The 27,051-nt window shown below is 39.5% G+C and overlaps 1 protein-coding gene and 1 pseudogene across 1 annotated transcript; one reads left to right on the top strand and one right to left on the bottom strand.

Annotated features, from left to right (window-relative positions):
• Window positions 1-15,278: 15,278 nt before the first annotated feature.
• On the bottom strand, window positions 15,279-20,571 carry LOC122658300 (annotated as a pseudogene).
• A 308-nt stretch (window positions 20,572-20,879) lies between these two features.
• LOC122657390 (tRNA pseudouridine synthase A) lies at window positions 20,880-22,963 on the top strand. The gene is made up of 2 exons (XM_043852083.1): window positions 20,880-22,343; window positions 22,430-22,963. The coding sequence occupies exons 1-2, from the start codon at window positions 20,971-20,973 to the stop codon at window positions 22,737-22,739; spliced, it is 1,683 nt and encodes a 560-aa protein (XP_043708018.1). The 5' UTR covers window positions 20,880-20,970; the 3' UTR covers window positions 22,740-22,963.
• Window positions 22,964-27,051: the final 4,088 nt, after the last annotated feature.

Consider the following 27,051-nt stretch of genomic DNA (forward strand, 5'->3'; position numbering starts at 1 on the left):
GTTTCAGTTTCTCCGTCTCTAACAATATTGTAGGCGGCTTCATACAGTCGATTCTCCATCTTCAACAACCTTGCAATTTCAACCTCCAATATCGAAAACCATAACAAAAATTTTCCATAATATGAAAAATCGAAATAAAACGAATTCAAACCGTTCAAAACCAAAACTAGATCGAACCAAGCTATTAGGTGAGATGGAGTTGTAGTACATAAGAGTGTAGAAGAGCGGAGCAGGAGGGGGAATTGGAAGAAAAAGAGCCTCTCCAACTTCAACTCCTCTCCAACTACCCATTCAACCGGAGGGTTGGCTTGGATATGCATCTCCAGGTGTTGGGATACGTGTCTAAGTCCTTGGATTGGTGATTGGAGAGGATCGTTGGATGCTCAAGTAGTTGGAGAGGATCCGGATCCAGATCCGGAATTGGATGCCTTTTAGCACAAAGAAGGGTAATGTGCTTAATAATTTTCAGAGTCCAAGTCAGGAAAAGCCCAGAATTGCCCAAATTCATTGTCCCAACCTCTCCGTAGGTTTTCGTTCCTCACTATGCCAAAAAAAATTTCTGGGCAGCGATCATAGCATGGTAGGGCAAGAAAGAGAAAGAGAGAGAGAGAGAGGACCCACCACTACTTCTCGGGTCCAATTGGCTTCCATGACAAGACGAAATATATTCACTTAATATCTATTCTAGATTTCTAGTATAATCTACATTATCATCTACGTTCTTGTTTGGAATGAATCCCATTAATTACCTGTATTTTCCCTTCTTTGATAATAATCATTGAAGACTCAATATAAAAAGTAAGGTAAAATTCCCTTACACTTTCACTTTTATATATTGCTTTTGATGCCGTTTTTGACTCTGGAAACCAATTTCAATTCCCATGAATATGCATTTCGCATGAATCAGGAAACCCATATATTGGTATCCTCGGAAAGTTAGAAATCTGAAGAAGACTCTTTCTCTCTCTCTCTCTCTCTCTCTCCCTTTCTCTCTCAAAAATCAAAATGGATCTCTTTCACCAAGGCACGCTTAGCCTTTTCATAAAGGTGGAACACGACACACCTAGTAGAATTACTTGTTCTATGATGATGATAACACCATTTAAGTAAACAACATTTCTATATTCTCTCTCTCTCTCTCTCTCTCTCTATAAAAGGCTTCAGCTTCATTGGATGCCTTTGACCATTTGATTCATGTCGGCCCATTCATACAACATATTCTCTCATCACTCTCTCAATCTTTTTTTTATTTTTTTTTGTAACTTTCTCTTATAGAAACGTGTATGATTGATTACCTTTGCAGTCTCACTCCTAATATGCAAATTGTGCTTATGAAAGATAAAAAAGAAAGGAAGAGAGCTTTAATTTTGACATGGAAAGTCAACTACTTAGGAATTCTTTCCTTTTTTCTTCCTCGGCTCCTTCTTCCAATGGATTGAGACTTGAGATCTATTTCTGCAGAAAAAAGCTGTAACCCGGAGACCAAGAAAAAAGATCGTTTCATGAAGTAGGGTTTTTGGGTTACTTTACTTTCCTGTCAAGTTTCGTGTTATCGGTTCAAATCTAGTATGGAAACCAATCTCTGTTATTCAATATTGGTTGTTCTTCTCAGATCTCAGTTTTTGCAGAGAAATCGAAAAAATGATTTCTAAGCATTTGACATGTATTCATTCGACTAGCTTTGCTACCCTGACCGAGAAGAGGATGAAAAAATTCATCCTTCCGCTGCCTAAACCAAACACATGGCAAACAAGATAAGAAAAGGTCGGAACTTTTCTTTGTCTAACAACTAACTCTAACCTAGACTGGTCCAGTGATAGTTAGCCCTGGTCCATCCTGAACCCGAGTATATATAATACTCATATGATGTAAGATATATACATTTAGGGAGTAGGTTCCCTCCCATATGCCCGTGTGTAGTTTTTTTTTTTGGTAGAAAGAAAGTTATTTATTCATGCGCGTCTAACGCCAAGCAAAAGAAAACAAGATACATAAAACAGATAGAGAGCATAATAAACACGAAGTATGGATATACGGTGTCCGAAACCAAGAAGCGAAAATTGACTCGATCTCACATGTCATTGACTGGATCATCCAGAGTAGGGGATGGGTCACAACCATTTCCCTAAAAAAAAAACTGTAGACACAGCTAACATAGAGCGCATGCACAAGTGTGCCAATAGATGGGGCCCCATACGTGCCGAACAAATCAATGTCAAATTGCCCACGGGTGCCAATAGATGGGGCCCCATACATGCACAAGTGTGCCAAGAAAGAGGCGGGAGGGCATAGTGGAGGTGGAGTTTGGAGGGGGGGGGGATGAGTAAGGTACAGAAGAAGGACGGGTGTGGGAGACGGTTGGGAGGAAGAAGAAGGATGTGTTTGGTTCTTTTATTTGAAAGGGTAGGATAGGCAATTCATACACTAATAAAGGCAGAAAACTCGGGACTGCCGGTGGAATTCTAACACAGTGTGCGTGTGTGCTAATCATAAAAAAAATTCCATTTCAGTGTTTGCAAATCTTCTCACAGGAGGCAACTCTTGATTTTGAGCCATTAGAACCAAAATCTGCTCTCCATAACCACATAGGACTACAAAAGGCTGTGCTGAAGTCTGGCTGTGAGCACACTTTTCATTAACGAACTTCAACTAGGCCCAATTGGGATTCCAAAAGGAAACCCAAACTGATGTAAGAACGTAAAATAGAGATGTTTTCTGTTAAATCTCTTCAAACTCAATGCCATGGCTGTGGAGTCAACGTCATCACAAGAATGCTAGAATAGAAACTAATGATCATCTCTAATTTCCATTAGCAGTAACCTTAAGACATCATTTTTTGAAATTTGATGCAAAACCAAAATATATGATATTCATTCCACACTATTTCCAATCACAGCCTTCAAATTGTGAAACGGGAATGCATGTTCATAGAAAGCACTGGTTCAGAGAGGTTGATTTTGGATTCATTGGAGTGGGCTTTTGGAGACAACCTGATTAAAAATCTACCTGATCAGATGATTGTAATTCGCTACCACCCACAAAATTTAGAAATGGATGGTTGCGCATATCCATTAACATTCACTTTCTTTTCAATTACCAGACTGCATATTTGTGACCACTGGTTGCTAGAGACCACTCTCTACAGGCTGAGCACCAACACCCATCACCTCTCTTCATGCACACTTACTCATCAATGATGGCTGAGAAGAGATTGGATTAGGCCTCCAAAATCCTTACTGCAGATCAGCTAGGAATGTCTTGATGTCTCCTAGGACATCTGCAGAAAATTCAATAGAGACTTGTTACTTGTTAGTGAATTCCAGCTCAAAATGATGTTTATTAGAGTGAATATGGTTATGTAGCATACCAGCTTCACAATTTGGTTGTGTATAGTCAGTCACCCCAATCATAAAAGTGGTCATAGAAGACAACAGGTACTCCTGGACATGTTAGTATATACACATTACCCTGTTCAATTTCATGGCAACATGAACCATTGGAAATTTTGAACATGAGAAACTGGGAAAAGGACAGATTTGTTGCAGTAAAAGATCACTCAATACATCTTCAAAGATCCAAATCTTAATATCCTATGGATAATATGCATTAGTATTATGTTATTATGGGAACAGTCCCTAAATTAATACCCATAAAAGATGACAATATTGGTATAAATGCAACAATATGCACTTGTTCCTCGGTGTTTTGACCTGTGCTGCTAATTTCGCAGGTAACCACTTACATGCACCGTAAATTGAATTCTGTATCAGCCTGTGCAGTGTCAGCAGCATAATCTTTACTGTCTTATGTATCAGTTATTATCCCCACTAATCGGATTCCAGAAGCCTAAGGTCACTGAGTTCAGATATCCAATGTAAACAAAAGTAAAAGAATTTTAATAGCAGAGACAGGTTTAGAAACTAGATTTCAAAGAATTTTAATAAAAGAGAATCAAGGGATCAGGTGTTATACCCGCACCCCGGATCATAATTAATTATTATTTCTTCCCCGTGACGTGTAGTTATCACTGCCACGTATGCTGATGAGCTGTTCTCACTGGTGGTAAAACCTAGCTACAAAATTTTTGACCACAGTACGAGTTTGCCTGTGGAGGAAACTATTCGGGGTCATGGGGGACAAACCATGACAAGGAAATAGTAAATGCTAGCCCTTAATTTTATTTATTTACCCTTTCCCTCGATGCCCTCGAAGTGCGGGTCAAGGTTTGGACCGCCCGGGCTATTTTAGTTGAGTTGGGAATAATTCACTTATGGGCCCCATTTGCCTTGGGGAAACATGTGAAGAACAATTATACCTATATCATGTGAGCTCATCTTTTAATTAGGTTCTTTCCTAATTATAACTAGTGGGCAGGCCCATTAGCTTAAGAGGCACATTGGGCTTAAGTGGCAATTTAACCTAAGAGTCCATCTAACTCTATTTGACCCAAGGTTGGGTATTCCTTTCTTTTACCCAAATAGAACTAATGGGTCAACCCATTAAACCCTCTTGACCCATTTAACTTAAAGTACCCATTTGGCTTAATGACCCATTTGTCTTGGATCGACCGATTTAGCTCTTGGCTCATTTGACTTAAGGGACCCAAGTCACTTTCTATAAATAAGACAAAAGGGGGGGAGAAGCATTCTTTCTCTTTACTTCTCCCATCTAACCTAAATCGTGGAGGAGAGAAAGGAGACAGAAGAAAGAAGAAAGAAGGGAAGAAGAAAGAAGGAAGGAGAAAAGGAGGAAGAAGAATGGAAAAGCTTGGCTGAAGGCTTGGAACCTCACCTTGTGGAGCCCTCTACGTGGAGCTTTTCTATATTGGGGGTAGGTAAGCCATTAAATCCCACCTCTCTTCTTCTATTTTGGGTTTTGGGGTTTGGGAAATGGGAGAGATTCGATCTAGGGTTTGTCTTGGAACCCAAAGATCGATTGGAGCTCTTAGCTTTGGTTATTGTGAAGTTATTTCACTCCATGTCTTGCTCTAAAGCTCTTAATCTCATTCTATTTGAGAAAACCTAGGGTTTCTACCCTATTTGAGCTATAGATTAGGTTCTCCTTGGTTTCCCTCTTGAATCCTTTGGGATAGATGGACCTAGTGAGGTCTTAGGACCCTAATGGACCTAGGAGGAAACTTCCTTGAAGCCTCATTACCTTTAAACCCCTTGGGAAAGGAACCTTCGGTGAGAAACCTTTCAATTTTCGGTTCTGCAGGTATGTGGTTTTACATGCGGTTTCAAGACCTACGATAAACCACCCTTGCAACCACCCCCTGAATAAGCCCCTGTTAAAATCGATTTTAGGTGCGGTTTCATGTTCTGAGACAAACCACCTGTAAAACCACCCTTGGCAGAGACCTTCCTAAGCCCCTGGTTAGCTAGGATTTACATGTGGTTGTAGGAATTGGGCATGAGACCACCGATAAAACCATCCTGCCTCTGAAACCTTATACTTAAATGATTTATGGGATACCTTTTTGGGGATCCTTCCCTTTACTTATTTAACCTTATTCTCGCTCTTTCTTTAGGTTTAAATTCCCATCTTGTGACGTGTTACTTAATCGTGGCGACAACTTGTAACATCGGGGCATAATATATACTGTGAGTAGGTTTGGTTGTTTGGGCTTGATATTATTATTGCATTGTATAGTATGTTATCATTATAAATTATTAAGCATGCTTGCACATATTGCATACTTTTATATATGATTGTTATGATGTTGATTGGAGATGCTTTACTTTGATGGGTCTCGGTGCCGGTGGGTGCCGGTGTCGGAACCCCGGGTACTATATACATTTATGAAGTAATTATGTTGAATGTCATGTTGAACTGTATGCGCCGTGCCGTGCTGGTAACCGGACACTAACCCAGATGAAAAGTTGACGCGCCCGGATTACCTCTCAGGACGATAGGACTTGCATGTAGTATATTTGCGGCTAGGATTTTGCACCCTTATGCTACGACCCTTACCAACAGGGGTTTAGATGTTGGGTAATCAGTACACCGGATTCTGTGGAAGGGAGAGAGGCCAGTCATGGTAGTATTGGTTATCAGGGGTCTGCCACTGAGTGGTCTTGGAGGCTTCGATCGGCGTAGGTCTCAAGTGACAATTGAGGTTTCATTGTGACGATAAGTTAAGTGACCCACAGTGTCTCCCGAGTTGTCACAGTAGCATATACCTCTGACTTAGTTGTGATGTTAGGTGGAAAAATGGAATTAACATATGCATGCATCATTGGACTATGTGAATTGTGTGTTTGTGCATCCCCATCCCCTCACTGGCTCAGTGGAGCTAACCCCCTCGTGTACACATTTTTTTAGATTATGATGCAGGTACGGAGGAGCCGGAAGCTGTGTTAGAGGAACATGGCAACGGGTGTCCTTGTGACGATTGTGCCTACGGGCCGTGAGAATTCTAGGGACTTGTTCCCCTTTTGTTTATTTTAGGGCGTAGGCCCATGTATAAACATTTACTGTTATACCCTTGTTGACAATTATTAGATGGTAATGGAAATGGATTAATTACAGTATTTATCATCTAGGCTTTGATCATCTTGTAACTATTTGATTTTATACGCTTTCGCAAAACTATTGATCTTTTGGAATGTAATATTTCCCTTTTCGCACTCTGATATTATATTGTTTTAATATTGGTTATGACTATGCGTTGGGACACTGTGTCAGTGATCCTGACAGCTTAGTAAGATGACACGCGTCGTCCTAGTCACCCCTTATAATGTATTTTATCCCTTGTCTGGGATGGGGGCGTGACATCAGGTTCAGCCAAAACTCTGATCAAAGTCTCTAATTGGATGGGAGAATATAATATAAAATATATGGTTTGTTCCAATGGTCAGATTCTTAGGATACGAAGATTCCTACTTGAAGAAGGAATTCCCAATTCTAAGAATTAATGGTGATTTCAGCAGTATCAGAATAATATTCGGAGTAAACACAGAATAACAGATTATATAGTAGGGTTGGAATCTGAAATCAAATATTGAAAACAGAAATTGAAACTTGGGTTGACTGGAATCAGACCTGAAATAGGACCCTAGGAAATCAATAGCAAAATCTGATTTTTTTTTTTTTTTCTTTTTTTTTTTTTTTTTTTAGTTGAGCAAAATCTGATTTTGAAACCAGTAGTAACTTAAGACATGAAACCAATTGACTGATTTTGACAATCAGTTTCAGAACTTAAGAAATCAGAAAAATCTAGTTGAAGAAGGATTTCTCATAAAACAACAAATATTTAATTTTTAAGATCAAACAACAGCAGAACATTAGAGAGAATTCAGTATATGATTACAGAAGATCAGAACACTAAAGCAAAACTACTTCAATCAGTCAACAAAAAACATGTGCATGAAGAGAAAGTTCAGAATACTAAGCTGGTTTCGATGGTAGAATAGGGAAGAAGAATAAAGAAAACCAGGAATCCACCAGTTGGGAACTGGAATCCACTGGATTCTCTTGCTGAATCCACAGCAACAGAACACTAAGAATCCACTGAAGCACCTGAGAATCCACCCAAGCAAAAGGTTTGAAATCCACAGACTCTTGAGCTGAAAAGGTTCTTCTTATTACCAAATTTGTGTACAAGGCAGAGCCCCTAAATATGCTGAAATTAAAACTCAAAACAGGAATCAAACTAGGCCTAAAACTCCTCTAGCCAATAGCTTTCCTTGGAGGAAGTCTACTACCTAAAATAAAGGAAACCAGCTTAAAACAAGGACAGACTCCGGACTCATAGACACCTAAATCAGCCTAACTAAAACACTTTAATGATAATAAAATAAGAAATAAAAGACTCAAAACTAAACTAATAAAGTAAATCCCATATTCCTACCTCCTACCCATATTTTAGGCCCATCAAAGTGGCTTGTTACAAAGAAAACCCATTGGATCGAAGGCCCAACACATGTATACCCCAACCCAAGGCTTATTTCCACTCAAATAAGCCAACTCTGTTTTATCTGCATCATCCACCATCAACCAAATTGTGTTTAATCTTGAATTCCTCCCAGCCACCAAATGGTCAAGTTTGGGGATTAGTAACCCAGGCAATAGCATCTAAAACACTGAATGTACTGTTTTCATGAACCATGCTCCCAAAATTTTGAAACCAAGGAACAGCATACAACTGAATTATATTCTTTAAGTTGTCATTATATTAGGTAAAATTTATGGGGATCAAACCATAAAGCTGGGTTGCAAAACTGGTAATTTTCATCCAACCTGCTGACTTCCTACTTCAAAAGCAATATTTTAAGATGAACCTTGCTAAGTTGACAAACTCTCCTTGGTATGGTATAAGAGTTCAGAATTCAACTTTACCGGTCAACCATTAAACCACCGACATGCTTCAAAGAAGAAGCATAGAAAACTGCACATCCCTCCTAATCTCTGATTCTTAAGTATACTCCTTTCCATCACCATCAAGTATAACTGGTGCAATCAAACAGGGATCTGAAAAGCCAAACTCTTGTGAAAGTCAAAGAATTGGGATTTGACAATTAGCGACTATTTGTAATTTCAAATAAATAAGAAATTGATATTCTTTAATTGTAATTTTGATTCTAGCTGAAATCAACTCTCTTATTTTCATTAGCACCCATAGTTCTCAAGGCGACTAGGCAACCCAAGGCATTGGAGGGGCGCCCTAGGCGTGTAATATATGTAATATAGCTATGATAATTTTATATAATTATGTTTATATGCAGCATAGAAGCCATATCAATGCAATATGATAATTATACTAATAATGACCTAATATGAGAAAATTAACATATAATAAACAAAGCTGTTGAAGTATATTGAGCTAGGATTAGGGAGAGTATCTCAATTAGAATAAGAATATTCTAATCCAAACCAGCAGATACTCCAATAGATCCCCATCAAAAGCTTGGGTCCATTGAGAGTGAGGATTTTTTAGATGTTCATCAATATAGAAGATTGATTAGGAATTCATTTATCTTACTGTCACTCGCCCAAATATCTCCTTTGTTGTTGGTGTTATTAGTCAGTTTATATAAACACCAAAGAAGATTCACTGGGATGTTGTTTGTCGTGTGTTACGGTACCTAAAAGGTGCACCTGCAGGGGTCTCATTTATCAACCTAATCGAAATGTCAACCTGGTAGGATTTTTTTATGCTGATTGGGCTGGGTGCTGATGATGATAGACGTTATACTATTGGTTATTGTACCTTAGTGAGTAGTAACTTGGTCACCTGGAAAAGCAAGACACAAACTACTGTTGCTAGATCTAGTGCTGAGGTTGAGTATCGGGTGATGGCACATACTACAACTGAATTAATGTGGATAAAATCTTTGCTTCAAGAGTTGGGATAAGAGGTTCTTTGATAATCAGGCTACTATTTACATTGCTAGCAATCTAGTATTTCATGAGAGGACTAAGCACATTGAAGTCGATTATCACTTTGTTCGAGATGTTGTTATGAAGAAGTTAGTTTCTACTCCGTTCAATTCCACTACTAATCAACTTGGTGATATGTTTACCAAGCCACTGTTTGGACCTGCCTTTCGAAGAAATTGTTCCAAGTAGGGTCTTGGTGATCTGTACGCTCCAGCTTGAGGGGGAGTGTTGAAGTATATCGAGCTAGGGTTAGAGAGAGTATCTCGATTAGAATATTCTTATTCTAATCAAGATACCTACTTAGGTATCTTTGATTTTAATGTAATTAGATTATATTCCTACTCCTAGTTTGTTTCCTAGTTACATTATGTTTCTATTTTCTGCTTCTGTGATTCCTAGTTGTAATGGGAATCTTTGGCTGTAACTTTGGCATATATAAATAAAGTCGTGGGACAAGGGACCAAAAAAAGTTTGATCAATCGCAATAGATCAGTCCCCTTCTCCCTTCTCCATCTCTTCTTCTCTCTTCAATACTCTCTCGGCACAGTCTACTTCTGGTTTATTTTGTTACAAAAGCATAAGATGTAATACAAGCATATTCATCAAAAAAACAAAGTAATAAATATAAATCAATGTAAACTCGTGAAGGGTCAAAAATTGATACAATATAATGTGTGTTATCACAAGGCCACAAGGTTTCTGATAACACACATTATATTGTGTGTGTTAACACACATTATATTGTAAACTCGTGAAGTGGTTGATAAGTTATAGGACCTTGAAGTTGCAGCAGGTTTTGAAAAGGAAACCAGAGCCACAAGTAGGTAGAATGTGTTCTGATCAATGGTTGTGGCAGCAGTAGTCTTGGATCTCCAGAGGGTGACCATCTGCAGGTGATCAGTAGCTCTGTTGGAAGACTTAGCTGTTATCAGCAGTCTTGATTTGTTGCAGATAACAGGGTAACGAAATAGAAAGTAAGTGAGAAGATGGGACATCGGCTAGGGGATAAGAGAGGGTAGGCCATCTCAGCCTTGGGTCTCTCACCCACAGCTATCTCAGCTGTTGAACACAAGTCTTTCTCAGACCAAACACTTGCAAGCAAGCAGTAGAAATTCCATTAATCAAGTCTGAATTCTAGTACAACTGATGAGGCCTATTTATAGCTTTGCCTAAGCTTTACACAATAGAAAGTTGAAAATTAGACAGTAATGAAAAAAGGAAACTACTAGAAGCTTCTTACAAGAGAATATTGAGGCTTGTACACCAAGTAATCTAAGACTTGACTAAGTAAGACTTAACTAAGTAAACTGAAATAAAATTAGAAAGTAAACAAAAATAGAAACTTAAGTAAATAGTAACTAAATCAGCAATAAAATCTTCCTTCTCTTGCTATCTTCATTGGGGCCCATAGAATTTCAAATAATTCCTTGGATTTCCTTCTCCATGCAAGGTTTATGGACCCACAACATGTTCACGTGAACGTTAGAGTACTGTTCATGTGAACAGTAACTTTTTTTTTTTTTTTTTTTTAAAGTCTGTTTTTGTCCTGTTCTTCATGCTTTGATCTACATCAGTTCATTAGCAAATGCTGCATGATATGGTTCAAACTGCACCTATTTTTACTATGCGACAACCAGCTGATGTCTTTACCAAGGCTCTCAGTGCTACACAATTTTACTACCTTATTCGCAAGTTGGGTGTTTCTGATATCTATTCTCCACAATCCAACTTGAGGGGGAGTATTAAAGAAGGTGTAAGTAAGGCAACGAAAGAAGCTAATGAGTAGTTGATTGAAGGCTTGTATATAACAGCTCTTGATTGGATATCTCATCCAAATCTTTTTCATGTATAACAACATTTGTTTTTCCTTGTATATTCTTTCCTTATTTTTTCCCTATAGTATTTTAATTATGTATATGTATTGACTCACAGAATCATGGATACATATCCAGCAATATTCAAAGTTAGTCTCTGTATTTGACAAGGGCAGATTCCAAGTCTTTCTTGTTAGCTGTCCTTCTTTCCATGGTGAAATAATGGGTATGTATCAATGTGGTGGGTCAAATATTTTTAGTTTTGCCTCATATTGTATCTTCTCATATGAATTTTCCTGTTTCATGGACAAGAAAATTGCTGTGTGTATATTTCCGTATCTAAGCCTATTGTCTTCACTGATAATGGTGTAATCCCACATGCAGACATTCTCTCACCATGCAGGTAGCAGTCAAAGGAGAACTGTGGCATTTGTGTGATCCTTAAGGAAAGGCTATGCCGCTATGGGATGGTTGCCTTCAAGGGATGTCACATTCATTGATAATCATGACACAGGGTCAACACAGGTACTTCATGGCTTTTGATCATCATCATGGCATAAGGCCAGAACAAGGGAAGAAAGCTATCTTCTTTGCCTTTGATTGTGCAGGCTATTGTAGAACACATCTAGACTGCATGGTTTTCTGTGGATTCCATGTGAGAAATATGTTGTGGCAACAAAATTGGGCACAACATGAAGCCCAGCTCTACTCAGTCTAAAATTCGTGGTCGAATTTTTTTTAAGCGGGGAAGAGCTGATGTAGATTCTGGCAAGAGGAAGAGACAAAGGACCAGGCCCCTCTTTGGGCCAGAGATGGACCAGCTCGAGCCAGCCCAGCAGGGCCAATTCGAGCCAGCTAGGCAGGGGCCTACTTTACCCCACGATTGTGTCAAGGATCCCCCTTGACCTGTCAAAGATGCTCCACGGTTTTGCTAGGATTCTTCTTTGACCAGTCAGCTGGATTTGAGTGCACTTTAGTAGTTTCCATATTTATTAGTTTCTAGTTTGTGTTAGTTTCTATTTTGTGGTAGAATTATAAAGCCAAGTAAATTTAGTTAACTTCTATTTTAGTTAGGATTTACTAGTTTCTATTTTCCTAAGTTTATATTTTAGATTAGTTTCTATTTTTATTGTGAGCTTGCCTAAGCTATTAATAGGTCACACATTGTAATGAAGGAACAGAATTTTTGCGAATAGAAAATTGCTGACCAAGCCTGCCATCAAATTATGGGAGAACCTCCTTGTTTCAACAGCTAGGATAGCTGCGGGTGAGAGACCCAGGCTGAGAGAGTCATTCCCCTACCCCCTTCTCTTCTATCTTCTCTTCTTCCCCCACTCGAACTCCATATTCTCTGTTGTTTGAGACCACAATCGAGTGCTGCTGCTGCTGCATCAGTGAAGGACCAGAATACATCCCCATACTCAACTAGAAACTACTGCTTCTGATCACAACCACAGAAGGATCGAGTCACCCCTGCAGATCAGTTTTCTGCCCAAAATTCTCCAGCATCTTCGAGCCTACACTTATCTGCAACCTGAGCCTTGTTTCAGTAGGGCTTCGGAGAATTGAACCCTGTCAAGGAGAGCTACACTCGATCCCTGTTTGGAGTCCAAGTTGCTGCTGGTTTGCAAGATCTCAACAAACTTTCTAATTTTGATTCCAGTTCATATCTCAGCAACCAGCCATCATAATAGGCTGAAATTTGGAGCACAAGGCCCTCTCCTCATACTCTCCACTCGATCCAAGTCTGGATCCCAACTGATGGCTGATTAGGTTTTATTTCTCTAAGTTACTGATTCTGATTTTGTTGCTATTTTGATGTTCTGCTGCAACCTATTATTGATCCTACTGTAGAGTGGTTCATAATTGAACCCCATCTACATTATGGAATGTACTCAAAATAAGAAACTATTTGCTTAACAAGGACTTACTAAAACAAAGACTTTCTAAAATTTAACTTGCTTGCTTGTACAATCAACATAGGAAATAAAAATAGAAGCAAATCAGCCTTCTAGAAGCTGTAGCTGATCTCCCCTCCTAGCTGCTGACTTGGTTTCTTAATAAGACAAAATAGGGGGCAGATTTGGTCTTCAACTTGGGTCTTCTAGAAAGATTTCCACCAAGGCAATATAGCTGTGATACTGTTCATATAAACAGTACCACGTGTATAGTAACTCGGGTACTGTTCCCATGAACAGTAACTCGTGAACAGAAACTTTGTTTTGAATTTGATTTTGGTCCTTCTCTTCTTCATGCTTCACCTCCGAGGCGTATCTTCAATCCGTAAAGTACCAAACTGAACTGGTGTAGATGATCCAGCTTCTTCTTATTTTTCAGTCATTCTCATGAAGGCACAAACTCCGTAAAGTGGCTTTGTATTTCTTCCACATACTTATCAAGTTTAGCCTCCGTCTTTTGTCGACTCTCAGCCAGTTGCAGATATAACTTGCGCAACTTGGGATTGGTGATGTTAGATTGCCCTGTCATGGTTAGACACTTCAAGAAAATCTGGCTCTAATACCAATTGATGCAATCTCGGGGTTCAAAAACCCTGTTCGGGTTCTGGATGGGCCCACCCAAGTAATAGAAAGCTCAAATCAAGAGCATTAGCGGCAAAACAGTAAATTGAAGTTGCAAAGGGGGGAAATGGCAACTTAGTAAATAACCAGAATATTAGAGGGGGTACTTGGCATGTAAAAGGGCTAAGGACACAATAGATATTAGAGTTTATTGTTTAACGACATACTTAAAAATAAAATAAAATAGAGGATAAAGAAGAATAAGGAATAAAGAGGAAGGGTAAGAATGGAAAACAAAATTAAATGTTAAAAGGAAAAAAACCCATGCACAAGGTTGTCTTCAATCTTTGGTCAACAGCAGACCAGCAGCAACTGAGCCACCATTCGAAGGTGGAATCTTCCTTGTTTGGAACCTGTTTAACTTAGAGGTTATGGGAATAAGCTCCTCACTGCTAGGCCTCCCAGGTAGGACAAGTTTCAGGTTAAAAAAGCAAACAACAAAGCAATTGAAATGGAATGCAACCTGGTTTGGCAGTAAGCTTCAAACCAGGTTCAAATTTTTGCTGGGATCCCACAATAGAGTTATCCCTTCAACACCATATTGCATGGGAATAATTCTTTGAGGGTTTTGTGACCAAAACCACCTATAATCAGATTGAAAGGGACACAATCGAAGGAGTTCAATTCAAATTAGATGGGCTACTAGTACTGCCCAAACAGAGTAGGCCAGCAAGAAAATAGTAACAAGAAAGAAGGAAAATATAACTGATAAGAAGAATAAGGGGGAGGAATAAAGGTAAGGGTGTGGATCAGCTGTACCTGAAATGAGTAGAGAGTTCAGAGAAGAGGAGATAGAGTAGCGCAACCACAGCTCTTGGCTAACGGTATCAACTCAAACTTTTCATTCCAATCTATCTATTCATTTGTTACATACATGATACATGTATTTAAAGACTTGCAACAAAAGTAAACCTACTCAAACTCAAACAGTGAAATAGAGTTTGAATCAAACTCCATAACCCATCTCCTACAACTCTATCAAAGGAAAAAAAAAAAAAGAACAACTCCTAATTTATTCAGTGTGTAACTGCATCAACAGCCTTCATGAAGGAATTGGTTCCTACTCCCGAAATCCCCTCACATTGTACGAAAAAGGCCACTTTATCATTAGTTATATTAGACCACAATGGTCGATTGACTCAAAGATTGCACCAATCACTACGGAGAACAGATTCAAGCATAGGAGTTCTGAGACCCAGGCTTGAAGAAATGCAGCCTTTATCCAGTCTTTTGATATTCATACCTCAGCCCAATATCAATTGAAGGATTGAAAATGAGCATGTTCTTATCCATAGACTAACAAAAAATAACATTATTGGTTCTAGGCAAGATAGAAAACTAGGAACAAACAGGTTGGAGTGAGGGTTGGCAGAAAGCCCCAAAAGGCCAACTATTTGTATATGCACATATGAGCACCATGGATACCAAACACATACATCTATTTCTGATCATATTTGGATTAGGTTTTGGATTACTTGCTTGAAATACAAACTTTCTCTTAGTCCTACCCTTCCATATGGATGATGCATCAAAGGCTTTCTCCTTTAAGCATGTAGTCAAAGGCCTTATTGATCTCTGAGAATGGGACTTCATGGGTGATGAACTTCTCCAGCTCAAGTTCCTGAACAAAGATAACAAGGGCCCAAATTATTTCTTTCCATACCTTCCTTCCAATAATAAGTCTCAAAAGTCAGCATCTTTTTAGTAGGCATGCCGGAAATGTTTTGTGAGAATACTGATAGTGAATTAACCTTACAAAGATTACCTTGTTCATGTACTTTTCTACAACTGATGGAAGATCAGTTCTTGGTTTGTAGTTCCAGAAGCAGGTTCCCTTGAGAGTCTTTCTGTTCAGAAAGTTCACTGGGTGGCTCTTGAAAACAGCATCTTTGCTTAGAGCACCCACAAGTACAGCAACTCCCCAACCCTGCAAGAAAGCATTTTATGTTATTGATTACAATCACATATCAGAGACTCTAGTTTTTATGGTAAGCCTAGATGAGTTTAATGGTTCAGATAAGTTGATAAAAAGCGAACAAGGATAATGAATACGAGAACAAGGAAATAAAGGATATATATCATGAAGACATTCAAATGCAGAGAGCACGGCGGCACTATTTCCTGTACATTCAATGCTTCGGCCAACTCCTGCATTATTCATCCCAGCAAGGACCTTAACAGAGTAATCCAAGAACAACCTCATTCAGATATTTGATACACAACATTGTCAAATAAAATTTAGAACTGCATGTACGTATTCAATCAACTTAAGAGGGAAGCATGGTTCTAAATTAGAGGGAAAAATGCCAATAGACAGAAGTCAGAAAAGGATCTCTTCAATTGGTTTGTCATAATATTTTGGGTTCACAAACTCATTAACACCAAACTTCTTTGCTGTTTAGAAGAAGAAAGTCCCATCATTCATCAGTGATAAATATGTAAGTCAAAGAAACAGATATACAGATCCAAACTGCTAGTCTAATACACAACAAGAAAGTATACAAGAGCAATGACATCGAATAGATTACCTAGATCAAATCTATTGGAGTTAATATCAATACCAATAATCCTCGAAGCTTCGGCTATCCTGGCCCCTTCTGCAGCCTAATCACATGGCAAGAACATTGCAGGGTTCTTCATAAGAGAAAATCATAGGAACAAACAAGAAGATTGTGTACTTTTTACCCAGACAACTCACAGCGAGGCTTACTGCTCCCAATCCAAAGGCAACCACAGTTGAACCCTTTGTCGGTTTTGCAACATTCAAGGTTGCATCAAGACCTTAAACAGGAAATAAAGAAATTATTAATCAAAGAAGCATAAATAATAAAAGATAGGTTTAGAGTTTGGAGTTGTTTCCCCAATCACCTGTAGAGATACCACAACTGAGAATACAAACTTTGTCAAGAGGGGCTGAAGGATTAATCTTAGCTACGTGCCAATGGCACACAGTGCACTCACTGAAGGTGGAAGTTCCCAAAAAGTGGTGTATGGGCTTGCAGTAAATCAACTTCTAGCGTTACATCATTTAACAATCAACTCTTTGTGCCCTTTATGTTTGCCTGAAGTGGAATCCATTGTACATGCCCTTTTTTGCTGCCCATTTGCTTCAACAGTTTGGTTAGTATCTCCTCTTCAGTTCAATACTTCTGAGTTTCATAGTGAGAATTTTAAAGATTGGCTCAATTTTCTCTTTACAAAGTTTAAAGTTGTCCTTGTTAAATCGGATTTTGATATAATTTGGTCTTCTTTGTTGTGGCAGATCTGGAAAACTCGCAATAGGTTCATCTTTGATCATTTGGATCCAAGCCTCTCCAACACACTTGCTGCTTTTGCCAATACAGTTTCAGAAGGTCACCTATGTGTTTCCAACACCTTGATTCCCACTGCTCCTCGTGCCCCTCCAGTTTTTCCTTTGAAGTTCTTCTCCATGTTTTCTAACGGGGCTTGGCGTGCTGATTCTCTGCAAGGGAGTAGGGGGTTGTTTTTCGCACAAAGTCTGGCTCTTTTGTAGCTGCTCGATGCAGATGTGGTCCGTGTTTTTCGGCAGCTGCGGCTGATGCAGAAGCTATTCGAGACGGCATCCTTATTGCTCTTTCTTTTGATCTTTTTCCTCTTGTTGTATTTTCAGATTATCTTGCGGTTGTAGATGCTTTGAACTATCTTTATATTACCTCTCTCTTGTCATCTAGCCAAACTGTGCTTTTTTTTTTTGTTCCTAGGTCCTCCAATAGGTAGGCTCATTTGTTAGCCACAGGGGCTTCTTCGCTGGGGACTGACTCGCCTATGGTGGCTCTCTTCTTGTACCTCCTCTAAGGGGCTTTGCCTCCTCTTTTTCTGACTTTGAATAAATTTGTGTTCTTAGGATCATCAGAAGAAAAAAAAAAGTATATGGGCTGGCCATTAATTTCATCACACCCCTGTCCGGGTTTATTCTGAGGAGATCGCACATGTTGCTTTCCTCTGACTTGCAATGGGGACACTCCTTGCATTCCCCTCCCCAACACTCTCCATGATCCTAAGCATTATAGAGTAAATGAACAAACTAATACTGTTGGTAAACCTTTGAGGGAAACCCATTTAATTTCAGCCATCAAGATGAGCATAAAGTCTGCAATTATCTAAGTATTTAATTCTGAAACGTAGATTCATACCCTCCAGCCTCACGGCCATAAATGCGAGGGAACAAAGGGGTTCGTCCCTGCAAGATTACAAATCACTGATCAGTTCCAAACTTCCAACCCTATCCCGGTAAACATATATCATAATTTGGTTTATTTAAGAAAACAAAAACTGTGGTATTAATTACCTTGGCCTCCCAGAAGAAGACATCCGTGTGGCAAAGAGAGGTAAAGAGGATCTTCAGACGAACCTTCATTGGCTGTGGTGGCGCCACCTCCAATTCTTCGATTGATGATGGCTTCCCTGCTTCCCATACCACGGCAGCTGCTCATGCACAAAGTAAGAAACATAACCACAAGTCATCATTCAACGTCCATGAGAAAACTCAACAGATCAATCAAGAAACACAGACTATGGTAGAGAGGCCCTACACACCGGAGAAATGCGGAAAGATAGGGCTAACCCCGAATAAAGGAAATAAGTTCATTGAAAACTTTGCAAAAACTCAATCGATTAACACAAAACTCATTGGGTTATGTAATCGAGTTCTGTTTATTTCTGAAAATGCTGAATTGGAAAAAAAATAGACATGAAAATGCTTGTACCTATATAGTTCCGTTTGTTTTTCATGTAAAAAGGCGGGAAAATAAGATGCTGTTGTAAAATAGGATTTCTGCCGTTTGTTTTAGGGTTTGGATCCCAGGGCGCAGAGGATCCAAATCCTTTGTTTTAAGGATTTCTCTTCATGAACAGAATTTTATGAACTTGCCTTTTTTTTTTTTTTTCTTTTTTAACAAGCCGTTACTTTTTTTGCACCCTTAAGACAATGAGGAGGTAGTAGTAGTAGAAAAACTATCTCCTCCAATTCCCTGTCCGCCCAGTTCCCTAATCACTCTAATAAGGAGGGGTGGAGCCCACTCGAGTGTGTGTGGGGTGGTCATTGCAGCCCCCTTGTTAGGGGTATGAGGGAATTGGCTCCGACAGGGACCTGGAGGGGATAAAGATCTAACAGTAGTAGAGGTCCAAGTTTGGCCTTGTTGGCCCGAACCTATCCTAAGCCTAAACAAGGCTTGGGCTAAGATACCTTGGTTTGAGGACGAGCTAGGGCTGAAATTTTTTTACCCTAAGTCACTATTTTAAATTATTCTATAAAACATATTTTGATATAATATATATTATAAACTTTAAACATTTTACCCGAACAAAAAAAGTAGACATTAAACACATTTTGTTATGTAATATATTATATATGAAGATAATAAGTAATATAATATATTTTATTATAGTATTATTTTATGTCAAATTGATAATTTTCTCCCCAACCCAGCATCTCTCCCTTCCCCTTCCCGTGATCAGGGCCAATCAAGGTCAGTCAGGCCTGACCTTGAGGGCTGGTCAAGGTTGGATTTTTTAGACCCTAAGTTAGGGTCCGTCTGAGCCTAGGCCCACTAGCTAAGGGGACTTAGGGTTGGACAAGGGTTTTTAAAACCCGGCCCTTCTCGACCCTATTGCAACCCTAGGTGGTACTATATGGGTGGGCCTTAAGATGTAATATGACTAATTTCAATCTAACCTCTATTTCTTGAAAAAATAAAAAACTTTTCTTTGGAGGGCGTGTGTGGTAGGGCTTGCTACAACAGTGAATCTTCATCATTGAGATATACTAGTTGATCTCCACTATACGCGTTGTGGTTATGTCCAAGAGTCAATCTCTCACATCATATTGGCATGTCCTTCTGCAAAATCGATATGGTTTGGCTGTAGTTTATCTTACAAAATACCAAAGGAAATCGAGGTCACCCTACATGAGCGGATTGATAGCTGAAAGATTTTTTGAAAGGTAAAGATGCTAGAAAATAACTGATGGCTAATTTCTCCTTCATATGTTGGCACCTCTGGTTGGCTCGAAAAGATTTTCACTAGGAGATGTGTATGGTCTCCATTGGAGAGGTCATCCAATCAACAGAAAGACATTTTAGTGAGTATCTTCAAGCAAACACCCCTTCATTTGATTTAGTTGTTGGGATATCCACGCATAAAACAAAAAAAAAAAAAAAAAACAGTGTCATCAAATATGAATGGCTAATATAGGGGTGTATAAAAACTTGGGCATCCTCTCTTTAACTGCTAACTTTTAAAGATGAGTTATACCATGTTAAGTCATTAACAAATGGTATATGAGTCCAGGCATGCAATTCCTCTTTGGCTAAAGATTCTAAGGTTTGATCTCAAGCTCCATGCGTGTCACCCATGTGGAGGATCGTGCTAATCTTCAGTAACAATGAGAGCCCCCGCCTTCAACCTTTCTCCAATTAAATTGTGATGCTAGCTTACTATCTAACTCGATGAAAGGTGGTCTGAGGTATGTTTGCCGCAATCACCAAGGTTGTCCTCGGTTTGCTATCTCAGAACCTGCTCTATTCTCAATTCCCATATTGGGGGAAGCCATGGTGGTGATACGCTCAACTTTATTGGAGTCTATATTTGAGAATTTTACTCATGGCTGTAGGCATTTTTTAATTTTGAGTGGCATTTTTTGAATTTTGAATTGCTGTCATCTACCAATCATTGGATTGACATTAATTTCACGTGAGACCTGTGAATTGAACGCAACACGATGGCCGCTCAACCGAGACCATGGAAGATTCAAATCCCAGAAGCCTAGAGGTCGCCATGATTTCCTGGCATAAGTTTTGATCTTGTAGATATATCCATCAGGTTGAACTGCTCCTAGTAACCGTTAGATTAGAATAAATGTAGTGCAACTGTAATTAGGGAGCCGCAGTCCCACGAAAGTTAGAGAGACATATGCCGTGGGATCAGTATCAGTATTTGGTATTTGTCCCTTTGACCTGACAGATGGATCATAGATCACCACGTCCTCATCATTGATACTGTGATACTGTTGTACAGAAAATAAAACCGTTGTCTCGTTAGGGCTCTAGGTTTACTTCTAGTTCAGTTAGACTGTTAGTGGGTCGAAAAACCAAACCAGTTACCCATTGCTTGTGTTGGTTGTGTAATGGGAAAGCACGATCAGATCAATCAAGAGCTTCACTTCTAGTTTCTGAAACATGGATACCTCTTCCTCTTCTCCTTTACAGCCGCCGGAACCAAAGAAGCTCAAAATGTCCTCCACCTCTGACGACGACAACGACGACACCATACCCGACTCAACCTGCCCTAGTTCGATCCCTCCAACCGAAAAGAAGTTCAGATTCAAGCGTAGGAAAATCGCCATCTTCCTCGCCTACTGCGGCGTTGGTTATCAGGGTATGCAGAGGAATCCCGGAGCCAAAACCATCGAAGGCGACCTCGAGCAAGCCCTCTCAGTCTCCGGTGCTATCTCTGAAGCCGACCGCGGCAAACCACCGCGATATGATTGGGCCCGCTCTGCTCGTACCGACAAGGGTGTCAGCGCCGTCGGTCAGGTAGTCTCGGGCCGTTTCTACATCGACCCACTGGGCTTCGTCGATCGTCTCAATTCCAATCTTTCCCCTCAGATTCGTATCTTCGGTTTCAAGCGTGCTACTGCTTCCTTCAACGCCAAAAAGTTCTGCGATCGGCGGAGGTATGTCTATCTTATTCCGGTTTTCGCGCTTGATCCCACTTCTCATCCCGATAGAGAGACTGTGTTGGCTAGTTTGGGTTCGGAGAATGAGCTTGCCAAGTGTCTTGAGTGCTCGGATAGAGGGCGTAAGGTTGTCGGTCTTATGGGCCGGCGCAACTCTGAAACAAGGTCTCCGGAAAATGGCGGGAATGATGTTCCTGATTCAGAAGCATTAATGGAGTCTAGGGTTTCATGCGGCAATGGTGTTTCCACTGTTTCCCTCTCTGAACCATTGATGGAGTCTGGGTTTTCTTCAAACAACCCTAATTCTGTTTCGGTCGCTGAAAACACAGTGGAGTCCGTTATTTCTTCTAACGATAGTGTTGAACCTGAGGAGGGGGCTTTGGTGTGTTCGGACGACAAAACGGCTGTACCGCAATCCGAACTCACACTAGAGGATAAGGTATCTGAGGACAGCGGGTTTTGTGTTTCTCACTCTGACATAGCAGAAGGGCCAAAGACTTCTACTGAGAAAGAAAAACAAGAACCGGATTTAGTTAGGTGTAGTAATGGGGAGGACACAACTGAAAAGGTCAAGGCTTTTTGTTATGACGGGAAGGAGAGGGAGAGGTTCAACAGAATTCTGAAGCATTACGAGGGAACTCACAATTTTCACAATTTCACAACCAGAACGAAAGCTGAGGATCCTTCAGCCCAACGCTTCATTGTGTCATTTGTTGCAAATCTTGTTGTTAATGTTGAAGGGATTGATTTTATCAAGTGCGAGGTTGTGGGCCAGAGCTTTATGCTTCATCAGATTCGGAAGATGGTTGGGCTCGCAGTGGCTATCATGAGGAATTGTGCTCCCGAGTCTTTACTCGACACTGCTCTGCAAAAGTAATCTTCTATTATTTTCTTTGAATTAATTTGTTGTTTGGGAGCCATTATGGTTTTTATCTAACAAATTTACTTATATGATTCAGGGATATAAGAATCAATGTGCCTACAGCTCCAGAGGTTGGTCTGTACCTTGAAGAGTGTCTATTCACTTCATACAACCAGAAATGGAAAGACTCACATGAAGCGTTGAACATGGAAGCTTATGCTGCAGAAGCAGAGGAGTTTAAAATGAAGGAGATATACCCCCACATTGCATCCACAGAACGGAAGGAAGGAGTTGTGGCCCTCTGGCTTCACTCACTTAACCACCGTAATTATCCTGATTTACGTTTCAATGGTGCTAATGAAACCTGCACCAACAGAGAAACCACTCATGTAGAACAGGTCATCTAATCATTTTATAAGATTGTTCCTCAGATTTGGGTGAGCTTCATAACCCGATGTTCTTTATTTGTAGTTTTTGGAGGGGATAGTTGTCAACAATTGCTTATTGATGATGCATGCATCTCTGCTTTATTTAGAGATGCCAAGTCATCTATAATCGAAATTTAAATGTGGACTTTGTTTTACAGGAAAAGCTATTTTGCCCATTTTGAAGTTCAACACTGAATGTGTTTTATGCTCTATGCATTCTTTCTCCATTCTGTAGGTATGGGCATTATATACTCCTAATCCAAGTTTCAGGGATGCATGTTGTAAATTGTAGTTAACGCTCTGATTATGGGTGTCTATGTGCGTGGGGATAGCTGTTTTATGGTTATGTGTGTGTGTTCATGAATTATTTCATTTTAAGTTTGCAAATTTTGAGATATAACCCTAGACTTTCACGTCGAACCCCGCAGCTTGTATTCTCCCGGTTAGTAAACTGTATACAATTAGGGTGTCAAACTTTCTGCTTCGTAACTAGCTTGATTTGTTGAGGTTTAGATTTTTAGTAGAAGTATTCCTTTATACCATAGGGCTCTGGAAGATTTTCAATTGATTGAAGGCAAATATAGTCTCTTGGGAAAAGATGCTTATAGGTGGAAGATGTAGGCATCGAAACAGTGTAGAAATTGGATGGTGCTAGGAGAGCATCACATGAAAACATTGCGTGAGAAGTCTGTTCCATTTCCTTAAATTGTGAAAACAATTTAAATATTATTTATTGCAATGATAGAAAGTTAGCTCATAGGGTAGCATGTAGCTTTCGAATGGAAATCAGCTTCACAAGGAGAAGTTTAGCATGGAATTTTATCACGTGTGCTGGGACTGTTGGTACTATCAAGCATGTGGTGAGGTTTGAACACTTTAGGAGGCAGAAAGCAAAATTAAACAGTTTTTCTGTTAAATTTGTTCTGCACAGGCATTGACTGGTCCTGAAATTGTAGGGTAATTGTTTCAGTGTTTATATAATGTTCCACAATGTTGAAATGTTTTCTTTATGGGTGAAGTCAAAATTGTTTTGCTTGCTTGCTTACACCACCAGTGAGATAGGCTCAATTTGTAGTTGGAATGAATAGCTTGGCAATCTCTTTAGACAATCCTGTAAGATAATGTAATGATTTGGATGAAAGAGATGGTGAGTAGTGTTAGATGAATTAGAGTGAGATGACCGAGAGAGAATGAATCTGCTGATTATTAGCTAAAACCCTTGAAAGTACAAGCGCAACTGGCTCAAGAGTCTATGCAGAAAGCTCAGCCTTACATGAAACAGAGCATTATAACATCAGAAACATATTCCATGATACAATTGCTACAGTTACCAATCAAGTAATTGGCACTTTGGCAGAAACTTCTTGAAAATCATTATGCAGATGGCCTAGTAAGCAAATACTGTCCCATATCTTATTGAGAATTCCTGGTTTATCATTGGAATGCTCCTGGAAAATACTGGAGTTGCGCTCTAACCACAGGGTCCAGATTATAGTCCGGGGAATTAATCTGGCAAGATGCTTTCCTGTGAGTTCGAACTGTAAGTCTGTAACTCTTCCAAACTTCTCATAAAATCATCCGAAAAAGGACAGCAAATGCTGAAGAATTTAGTGTATATCAACCGGTTTTCATGGCAGAAAGGGGCAGTGAATCAGAAGCCACCCGTGAGTCAATATTTTGCGATTGAAAAAGCATTGGCTGAATTTGACCGATGTCAATTCTGATTTATCGCAATTCTTCAATTACCGAGTCTGATTGAGCCCAACCGATTTCCAGTCAATTCCAGGATAAATCGAATCAGAATCTATGGAAACTGATCCTGTAACCGATTTCGAATTTTTAAATCTTGTGGTATGTTGCATGGGTTGTAAGAATGTGTAATGGAGATTATGTTGCACGGACATCAGGTTATATGCACATGGAGATGCATTGGCAATGGAATTACATGTGATTTTGCTTGTTGCTTCAAGCAGAGGAACTGAATGCGGATGAGATGGAGCATCTTCGGGATTCCAAACAAGGGTTTTTTATTTTTGATAAAAGACTGCATCTATTTAACAAAACTAGAGGTAACATATTTTTGTACATATAGGTGGGGGTGTCACACCACTTAACTGCTATATTAGTGAAGTTCCCAGATATTTCAGCAAACTCCAAAAAACTAATTATAATGTTTCATGGGAATGGGGTTCGAAGACTCGGGCTAAATATCGTAAAAAGTTTTTTGTTGCAACACCATATCTCTTTTAAGATTATATTTTCCTCCTTAGCTCTCTTCCACCCTTGGATGATTCCACACATCTCCGCTTCCATGTCATCTTGAGTTGCCAGCCGACCTGCATCTGTTATAATTCTTTGTCCAGTTATCAAAATGTAAAATGTCCATCTAGCTATTCTAAGTTCGGGATCAAAAACTCCTGTGACTAGTAAACCAGGTAGTTCCATGTTTGTGTTAGTTAAGATTGAAGCAAGAGGTAGACATTGTGTTATTTGTAATGGAATATAGGTGAATCAGATGATGGAGGTGTTTAGTGCATATCAGATATCCATCTAAGCACATTATGGATGACCAATAATGGGTCAGCCTTAAAATCACACATGATAATTTTGTTTCTTACATACCAAATATAATAACAAGTAATTATATAAACTGAGAAAAACTAGCATAGGGACTGTTTGTTCATGGCTTTCGAGCCAATGAAGAATGCACACAGGCATGTGAGAGAAGGAGCAGTAAGGTGCTCAGTTCTTAATCCAAGCAGGCCAGAAGCCCAGATTCGCTTAATCCAATCACAAGATAGAAAAATATGCCAAATTGATTCGTTGTTAGAGCCACAGAAAACACATGAAGGCTCGACGGGCATCCATTTCGAAATAGACTCTATAATAGGAACTCCTGCATTTAAAACACACCAAAAAAAGATTTTAAATCGGGGATGTAAGTTGAGTTTCCAAAAAAATCTTCACCCTTGGATAAACATGGGCTTAGTCAAATTAGTTGTTGTTATTTGTTTTGTTGCTAATTTAGTAGAGAATTTGCAATTTTTTGAAACAGAGCAATTCCACAGATCATCATGATTGGAAATAGTAATTCTGAGAATATTTGTAATAGATTGAAACGCAAAGCAAGATTGTAAGAGATGCCTATTCCAATTTGTGTTAAGCATGAATTCATTTGCAGAATTTAAATTGGAGTTTTGAGAAAGTATTTGTGGTAAGTGGTTACCTGTATCATCTGGTATCCAAGGGTCATACCAACAAGAAGTTGACTTACCATTACTGATTTGTCTGGAGACCATATGCTTGAGAACGGGGAGAGTTTTGGCAATACTATTCTAAGTCCACGATCCTCTCTTGGATCCTGTTTTTGGGTGAAAAATGGAAAGTTTTGGGAAGTATTTTGCCTTAAGCACTTGTGCCCAAATGGACGATGGTTCAGACAAAAGTCTCCACCCTAGCTTAAGAATCAAGGCTTTGTTATGGGTCTCAGATTTTCTGAGGCCGATGCCTCCATGAGACCTAGGTTGGCAAATCTTATCTCAGCCAATTCTATGAAGTTTTTTCCTATCATTATGGTCATTGTTCCAAAATCGGTTATAGATGGAGTCCAATTCCAAACAGGTTTTTAGGGGGAACAAGAAGCATGACATGAGGTATGATGGTGTTGAGGCCAACACAAACTGGATAAGATTTTTCCGTCCTGCAAAAGAGAGGAATTTCGCCTTCCAAGTTGAGAGTTTGGATGTAACCCTGTCAACCACAAATTTTAGGTCTTTGTGTTTGGATCTGGAGTGACAAAGTTTGGTGCCCAGATGGAAGGAATTTGGGGACATTTCCTTCATATGCAGAAGTTCACAGAGCTGTTTTTTCACTGGATTTTCAACATTTTTGCTAAAAAAACATCACTCTTGTTGAAATTCACTTGTCCTGTGAGGTCGGAAAATAAATCAAGAATTGCTTTGATGGTTAAGAAATCCTCTTCACAGGCTCTGCAAAAAATGAAAGTGTCATCAGCAAAGAGGAGATGTGAAATTTCGGCAACCTTTATGCCCTTGAAAAGATTAAGATCTTTGTAAGCAGTCAGCAGTCGAGAGAGGATTTCCATGGTGAGAAGGAACAGGTAAGGACTCAAGGGGCAGCCTTGTCTCAAACCACGGGAGGGTTTTAAGAAATCAAAAGTACTACCCTCAATTTTAAAGGAGAAGGAGGTAGTGGAGATGAGGAAATTGACAAGGTTTATCCAAAGCCCATTAAAACCCAGATAAGAGAATAGTTTTCCAATGGGCATCCA

This window comes from Telopea speciosissima, chromosome 4, assembly GCF_018873765.1.
Source record: "Telopea speciosissima isolate NSW1024214 ecotype Mountain lineage chromosome 4, Tspe_v1, whole genome shotgun sequence".
In the NCBI taxonomy this organism is placed as follows: Eukaryota; Viridiplantae; Streptophyta; class Magnoliopsida; order Proteales; family Proteaceae; genus Telopea; species Telopea speciosissima.

Bases quoted from the DNA above. Each gene is read 5' to 3' on its own strand.
- LOC122657390 (XM_043852083.1), top strand. From the start codon at position 20,971: ATGGATACCTCTTCCTCTTCTCCTTTACAGCCGCCGGAACCAAAGAAG. The intron at 22,344-22,429 runs GTAATCTTCTAT...TATATGATTCAG, and splicing joins CTCGACACTGCTCTGCAAAA to GGATATAAGAATCAATGTGC.